The sequence below is a fragment of the Salvelinus fontinalis genome, chromosome 10, assembly GCF_029448725.1.
Source record: "Salvelinus fontinalis isolate EN_2023a chromosome 10, ASM2944872v1, whole genome shotgun sequence".
Classification (NCBI taxonomy): Eukaryota; Metazoa; Chordata; class Actinopteri; order Salmoniformes; family Salmonidae; genus Salvelinus; species Salvelinus fontinalis.
In genome coordinates this window covers 46,014,210-46,022,695 of record NC_074674.1, presented here as the reverse complement: position 1 = coordinate 46,022,695, position 8,486 = coordinate 46,014,210, and the positions used below count along the sequence as shown (strand labels likewise).

Sequence of the window (8,486 nt, the reverse complement as noted above, 5' to 3'; positions counted from 1 at the left end):
CACAGTGTCCGTTTTCAAAAAGGCTTTAGGGCGAAAGCACACCTTGCGATTATGTTAGGTCAGCACCTAGCCACAGAAAAACATACAGCCATTTTCCAGCCGAGGAGAGGGCTCACAAAGTCAGAAATAGCGATTAAATTAATCACTAACCTTTGATCATCATCAGATGGCACTCACAGGACTTCATGTTACACAATAAATGTGTGTTTTGTTCAATTAAGTTAATCTTTATGTCCAAAAACCTCATTTAAAATTGGTGTGTTATGGTCAGAAATGCATTGTCTCAAACAAACATCCGGTGAAAGTACAGAGAGCCACATCAAATTACAGAAATACTCATCATAAACATTGATAAAAGATACAAGAGTTATGCATGGAATTATAGATAAACTTCTCCTTAAAACTTCTTATGGCTGCATCCCGTTAACGGGATCGATATGACAACAGCCAGTGAAAGTGCAGGGCGCCAAATTCTAACAACAGAAATCTCATAATTAAAATTCCTCAGACATTCATGTGTCTTATACCATTTTAAAGATAATCTTGTTGTTAATCCCACCAAAGTGTCCGATTTCAAATAGGCTTTTCAGCGAAAGCACTACAAACGATTATGTTAGGTCACCACAATAACCACAGACATTTTTTCCAACTAAAGATAGCTTCACAAAAACCAGAATAGAGATAAAATGAATCACTTACCTTCGATTATTTTCATCAGATGACACTCATAGGACTTCATGTTACACAATACATGCATGTTTTGTTTGATTAAGTTCATATTTATATAAAAAAAAATTGAGTTTACATTGAGGCGTTAGATTCACTAGTTGCAAAAACATCAAGTGACTTTGCATAGCCACATCGTTTCAACAGAAATACTCAACATAAATATAAATGATAATACAAGTAATACACATAGAATTATAGATATACCTCTCCTTAATGCAACCGCTGTGTCAGATTTCAAAAAGACTTTACGGAAATATAAACCATGCAATAATCTGAGACGGAGCTCAGGTGATTAGCCAAATTAGCCGCCATGTTGGACTCAACAGGAACCAGAAAATACATGATAAATGTTTCCTTACCTTTGATGAATTCATCAGAATGCAGTCCTAGGAATCCCAGATCCACAATAAATGCTTGATTTGTTCGTTCATGTCCGTTATTTATGTCAAATTAGCTACTTTCGAATTGTTTACCAAAAACCCTAACCAAAGTCTCAAAGCGCGACCACTATAACGTGATGAAATGTCCAAACGTTCCGTTACAGTCAGTAGAAACATGGCAAACTATGTACTGAATCAATCTTTAGAATGTTGTTAACATACATCTTGAATAACGTTCCAACCGGAGAATTAAATCGACTTCAATTGAGAGAAGAAACGGAGCTCCCTCTCACGTGAACGCGCCAGTTCAATGCACCTCATGGCAGTGATTACTCTTTCCTGTCTCCTTCGAATCCCCTTCAAATTAGTCATCAGACTAAGTTCTATTGACTGTTGACATCTAGTGGAAGCCGTAGGAAGTGAAAACCCATCCATATCTCTCTTTATATTCAATGAGAGCTTGGTTGAAAATATGGCACCCCCAGAAAAAATACAAACAGGAAGTGGAACTTCTCAGGTTTTTGCCTGCCATATGAGTTCTGTTAATCTCACAGACATAATTCAAACAGTTTTAGAAACTTTAGAGTGTTTTCTATCCAATACTAATAATAATATGCATATATTAGCGACTGAGAAGCTGGCCGTTTACAATGGGCACCTTTCATCCAAGCTACTTAATACTGCCCCTTCAGCCATAAGAAGTTAATGCAACCGCTGTGTCAGATTTCAAAAAGGCTTTACGGCGAAAGCACACCTTGCGATTATGTTAGGTCAGCACCTAGTCACAGAAAAACATACAGCCATTTTCCAAAGAAGGAGAGGTGTCACAAAAGTCAGAAATAGCGTTATAAATATTCACTTACCTTTGATGATCTTCATCGAAATGCACTCCCAGAAATCCGAGTTCCACAAATGTTTGTTTTGTTCGATAAAATCCATTTATGTCCAAATACCTCCTTTTTGTTTGCGCGTTTAGCCCAGTAATCCAAATGCTCAATGCGCGATCGCTTAGTTCAGACGAAAAGTCAAAGTCATATTACAGTTTGTAGAAACACGTCAAACGATGTATAGAATCAATCTTTAGGATGTTTTTATCATAAACCTTCAATAATGTTTCAACCAGACAATTCCTTTCTAAAGGAACGCAGCTAACTCTCACGGGCACGCGCCTGACTGAGCTTATTCTCTCCCCCTTCACAGTAGAAGCCTGAAACAAGGTTCAGACTGTTGACATCTAGTGGAAGCCTTAGGAAGTGCAATATGACACCATAGACACTGTGTATTCGATAGGCAAAGAGTTGAAAAACTACTAACCTCAGATTTCCCACTTCCTAGTTGTATTTTTTCTCAGGTCTTTGCCTGCCATATGAGTTCTGTTATACTCACAGACATCATTCAAACAGTTTTAGAAACTTCAGAGTGTTTTCTATCCAAATCACCTAATTATATGCATATTCTAGCTTTTGGGCCCGAGTAGCAGGCAGTTTACTCTGGGCACCTTATTCAGCCAAGCTACTCAATACTGCCCCCCCAGTCCCAAAGAAGTTAAGGCACATGAAAGTTAACATGATTCAGAAGGCATTTTGATAAATCATTTTTTTATGTCCAAATTTCTCTCCTGTGGAGTAGTGTTGCACAACATACGCCTAGTTTCCTGAAACGGGTCACATAGTTAAAGTACAAAAGGGAAAATAAATCAATATGGGTTGTATTTACAATGGTGTTTGTTCTTCATTGGTTGTCACATCTTGCTGCTGTGATGTCACACTATGGTACAGTGCATTCGGAAACTATTCAGACCCCTTGACTTTATCCACAATTTTTATGGTTATTATTTATTCTAAAATGTATTAAATCGTTTCCCCCCCCCTCATCAATCTACACATTATACCCCATAATGACAAAGCGAAAACAGGTTTTTAGACTTTAAAAAAAAGTATTCAGACCCTTCGCTGTGAGACTCGAAATTGAGCTCAGGTGCATCCTGTTTCCTTTGATCAATCTTGATGTTTCTACAACTTGATTGGAATCCACCTGTGGTAAATTTCAATTAATTGGGCATGATTTGGAAAGGCGCACACCTGTCTATATAAGGTCCCACAGTTGACAGCGCATGTCAGAGCAAAAAACAAGCCACGAGGTCGAAGGAATTGTCCGTAGTGCTCCGAGACCAGATTGTGTCGGCACAGATCAGGGGAAGGGTACCAAAACATTTCTGCAGCATTGAAGGTCCCCAAGAACACAGTGGCCTCCATTCTTAAATGGAAGAAGTTTGGAACCACCAGTTTGGAACCAAGAAGTTTGGAAGACTCTTCCTAGAGCTGGCCGCCCGTCCAAACTGAGCAATCTGGGGAGAAGGGCCTTGGTCAGGGAGGTGACCAAGAACCTGATGGTCACTCTGACAGAGCTCCAGAGTTCCTCTGTGGAGATGGGAGAACCTTCCAGAAGGACAACCATCTCTGCAGTACTCCACCAATCAGGCCTTTTATGGTAGAGTGGCCAGACAGAAACCACTCCTCAGTAAAAGGCCCATGACAGCCCACTTGGAGTTTGCCAAACGGCCCCAAAAGCCTCTCATACCATGAAACAAGATTCTCTGGTCTGATGAAACCAAAATTGAACTCTGTGGCCTGAATGCCAAGCATCATGTCTGGATGAAACCTGGCACCATCCCTACGGTGAAGCATGGTGGTGGCAGCATCATGCTGTGGGGATGTTTTTCAGCAGCAGGGACTGGGAGACTAGTCAGGATCGAGGGAAAGATGAACAGAGCAAAGTACAGAGAGATCCTTGATGAAAAACTGCTCCAGAGCGCTCAGGGCCTTAGACTGGGGTGAAGGTTCACCTTCCAACAGGACAATGACCCTAAGCACACAGCCAAGACAACGCAGGAGTGGCTTCGGGACAAGGCTCTCGCTGGCTCGGCTGTTGTATTGTGGAATCTTTGGTCAATACATTTAATTAAGATGATAAAAAAAAGGAGTAAATACTACAGGGAATTAATGAGATGTTCCTCAGCTATGGAAATCATATATCTGGTTTCTCCCAGAATCATTCCCAGCTTGGGGATGTTTGTTATAATGCTTTATGGAAATCATATCTGGTTTCTCCCAGAATCATTCCCAGCTTGGGGATCTTTGTTTTAATGCTTTATGTGATTAGTAACACAGAAGCACAGAAGTTGGGAATTGATTTGAGATTGTGTATTGGGAGTATTTCTCACAGTAGAGGCAGTGCATCTCTCCACCTCCCCTGTGGGAGTATTTCTCACAGTAGAGGCAGTGCATCTCTCCACCTCCCCTGTGGGAGTATTTCTCACAGTAGAGGCAGTGCATCTCTCCACCTCCCCTGTGGGAGTATTTCTCACAGTAGAGGAGGCAGTGCATCTCTCCACCTCCCCTGTGGGAGTATTTCTCACAGTAGAGGCAGTGCATCTCTCCACCTCCCCTGTGGGAGTATTTCTCACAGTAGAGGAGGCAGTGCATCTCTCCACCTCCCCTGTGGGAGTATTTCTCACAGTAGAGGCAGTGCATCTCTCCACCTCCCCTGTGGGAGTATTTCTCACAGTAGAGGAGGCAGTGCATCTCTCCACCTCCCCTGTGGGAGTATTTCTCACAGTAGAGGAGGCAGTGCATCTCTCCACCTCCCCTGTGGGAGTATTTCTCACAGTAGAGGAGGCAGTGCATCTCTCTACCTCCCCTGTGGGAGTATTTCTCACAGTAGAGGCAGTGCATCTCTCCACCTCCCCTGTGGGAGTATTTCTCACAGTAGAGGCAGTGCATCTCTCCACCTCCCCTGTGGGAGTATTTCTCACAGTAGAGGAGGCAGTGCATCTCTGTCTCTACCTCCCCTGTAGTTCAGTGCCCAAATAGACGCTCCTCTTTGGGTGGCCATGTCTTTTTGTGTCTCCCTTTTTCTATAGCTAATTGGTGGTTGCTGAGGCTGTGTTTTGGTCAGGATCTGTCTCTGTTTTGTATCTCTGACAGAGTACAGATATTATTCCAGTTTCTTTTCTCTTTTTAAGCCAAATAGCAATTTAGTTCATTCTGTGTTTTCGTTTCCGTTTTCCCAATTTGTCAAATACGAGGTTTAATTTCTATAACAACTTGGTTGATTTCCTTGTGTGTTTGGATAATAGGGTTGTTTAGTGTTTTTAACAGCTGACAGGGGACGGCGGGATTCTTGTGCTCTTTTCTCTCAATTCAATTTGCTTTATTGGCATGATGTAACAATGTACATATTGACAATCATCTCCAAAGTAAAAAAACAAAAGAAAATCTTGATTAATTTACAATCATTCACAACAATCTCTCTGTTCTCAGGAAAAAGAAGAAAGGAAAGAAGAACTGAAGACAAGGAGATGGGGAAGACAAGGAGATGAAAGGAAGGAGAAAACCGATGGAGATGGGTAGACAGGCAGATGGAAGGAGATGGGTAGACAGGCAGATGGAAGGAGATGGGTAGACAGGCAGATGGAAGGAGATGGGTAGACAGGCAGATGGAAGGAGATGGGTAGACAGGCAGATGGAAGGAGATGGGTAGACAGGCAGATGGAAGGAGATGGGTAGACAGGCAGATGGAAGGAGATGGGTAGACAGGCAGATGGAAGGAGATGGGTAGACAGGCAGATGGAAGGAGATGGGTAGACGGGCAGATGGAAGGAGATGGGTAGACGGGCAGATGGAAGGAGATGGGTAGACGGGCAGATGGAAGGAGATGGGTAGACAGGCAGATGGAAGGAGATGGGTAGACAGGCAGATGGAAGGAGATGGGTAGACAGGCAGATGGAAGGAGATGGGTAGACAGGCAGATGTGTATGATATTACTGTTCTGTTGCTTACAGTGTGATTTGTATTTCTTGGACATTCTAATAAAAACAGTTGATTTAATTAAGTCAATTAAGAGCAAATTCTTAAAACCAGACATCACAAAATATATACACTGCTCAAAAAAATAAAGGGAACACTTAAACAACACAATGTAACTCCAAGTCAATCACACTTCTGTGAAATCAAACTGTCCACTTAGGAAGCAACAATGATTGACAATAAATTTCACATGCTGTTGTGCAAATGGAATAGACAAAAGGTGGAATTTATAGGCAATTAGCAAGACACCCCCAATAAAGGAGTGGTTCTGCAGGTGGTGACCACAGACTACTTCTCAGTTCCTATGCTTCCTGGCTGATGTTTTGGTCACTTTTGAATGCTGGCGGTGCTCTCACTCTAGTGGTAGCATGAGACGGAGTCTACAACCCACACAAGTGGCTCAGGTAGTGCAGCTCATCCAGGATGGCCCATCAATGCGAGCTGTGGCAAGAAGGTTTGCTGTGTCTGTCAGCGTAGTGTCCAGAGCATGGAGGCGCTACCAGGAGACGTGGAGGAGGCCGTAGGAGGGCAACAACCCAGCAGCAGGACCGCTACCTCCGCCTTTGTGCAAGGAGGAGCACTGCCAGAGCCCTGCAAAATGACCTCCAGCAGGCCACAAGGAGGTGTGATGGTGTCGGGGTTCAGTGGTTGGAACCTTGAAACTGAGATATTGTTTCATCACTCCTACCCCTGTTCTGGGCCAATCAGTGATAGAAGGGATTCCTCCTCTGTACAATAAATCAGTCACTCGCATGACTCAATCAATCAAATGTATTTATAAAGTCCTTCGTACATCAGCTGATATCTCAAAGTGCTGTACAGAAACCCGGCCTAAAACCCCAAACAGCAAGTAATGCAGGTGTAGAAGCACGGTGGCTAGGAAAAACTCCCTAGAAAGGCCAAAACCTAGGAAGAAACCAGGCTATGAGGGGTGGCCAGTCCTCTTCTGGCTGTGCCGGGTGGAGATTATAACAGAACATGGCCAAGATGTTCAAATGTTCATAAATGACCAGCAGGGTCAAATAATAATAATCACAGTGGTTGTCGAGGGTGCAGCAAGTCAGCACCTCAGGAGTAAATGTCAGTTGGCTTTTCATAGCCGATCATTCAGAGTATCTCTACCGCTCCTGCGGTCTCTAGAGAGTTGAAAACAGCAGGTCTGGGACAGGTAGCACGTCCGGTGAACAGGTCAGGGTTCCATAGCCGCAGGCAGAACGGTTGAAACTGGAGCAGCAGCACGGCCAGGTGGACTGGGGACAGCAAGGAGTCATCATGCCAGGTATTCCTGGGGCATGGTCGTAGGGCTCTGGTCCTCCGAGAAAGAGAGAGCATACTTAATTCACATAGGACACTGGATAAGACAGGAGAAATACTCCAGATATAACAGACTGACCCTAGCCACCCGACACATAAACTACTGCAGCATAAATACTGGAGGCTGAGACAGGAGGGGTCGGGAGACACTGTGGCCCCGTCCGACGACACCCCCGGACAGGGCCACACAGGCAGGATATAACCCCACACACTTTGCACCTAGTTGGTTATTCAAATCAAATGAATACGACAGTGAAATGCTTACTTACAAGCCCTTAACCAACAAAGCAGTTTTAAGAAAAATACCTAAAAAAATAAGAAATTAAAGTAACAAATAATTAAAGAGCAGCAGTAAAATAACAATAGCGAGGCTATTGTAATATGTACATGTAGGTAGAGTTAAGTGACTATGCATAGATAAGAGTAGCAGCAGGGGCAATGCAAATAGTCTGGGTAGCCATTTGATCAGGTGTTCAGGAGTCTTATGGCTTGGGGGGGTAGAAGCTGTTTAGAAGCCTCTTGGACCTAGACCTGGCGCTCCGGTACCGCTTGCCGTGCGGTAGCAGAGAGAACAGTCTATAACTAGGGTGGCTGGAGTCTTTGACAATTTTTAGGGCCTTCTCCTGACACCGCCTGGTATAGAGGTCCTGGGTGGCAGGAAGCTTGGCCCCAGTGATGTACTGGGCCGTTTGCACTACCCTCTGTAGTGCCTTGCGGTCGGAGGCCGAGCAATCGCCATGCCAGACAGTGATGCAACCAGTTAGGATGCTCTCGATGGTGCAGCTGTAGAACCTTTTGAGGATCTGAGGACCCATGCCAAATATTTATCAGTCTCTTGAGGGGAATAGGTTTTGTCGTGCCCTCTTCACAACTGTCTTGATGTGTTTGGACCATGCTAGTTTGTTGGTGATGTGGACACCAAGGAACTTAAAGCTCTCAACCTGCTCCACTGCGGCCCCGTCGATGAGAATGGGGGATGTGCTTGGCCTTCTTTTTCCTGTAGTCCACAATCACCTTTGTCTTGATCACGTTGAGGGAGAGGTTTGTTGTCTTGGCACCACACGGTCACACTGATCTCCACTGTTGTGTCATCGGCAAACTTAATGATGGTGTTGGAGTCGTGCCTGGCCGTGCAGTCATGAGTGAACAGTGAGTATAGGAGGGGACTGAGCACGCAACCCTGAGGGGCCCCCGT

The 8,486-nt window shown here is 44.1% G+C and overlaps 1 protein-coding gene across 1 annotated transcript in view; it reads left to right on the top strand.

Annotated features, from left to right (window-relative positions):
* The window catches only part of ddx52 (DEAD (Asp-Glu-Ala-Asp) box polypeptide 52), a 120,457-nt gene extending 114,459 nt beyond the window's left edge, over positions 1-5,998 (top strand). The window contains exon 15 of the mRNA XM_055936891.1: positions 5,432-5,998. Coding sequence (XP_055792866.1) covers positions 5,432-5,459 — 28 coding nt within the window. The 3' untranslated portion in view covers positions 5,460-5,998. The remainder of the gene's footprint in view (positions 1-5,431) is intronic.
* Positions 5,999-8,486: the final 2,488 nt, after the last annotated feature.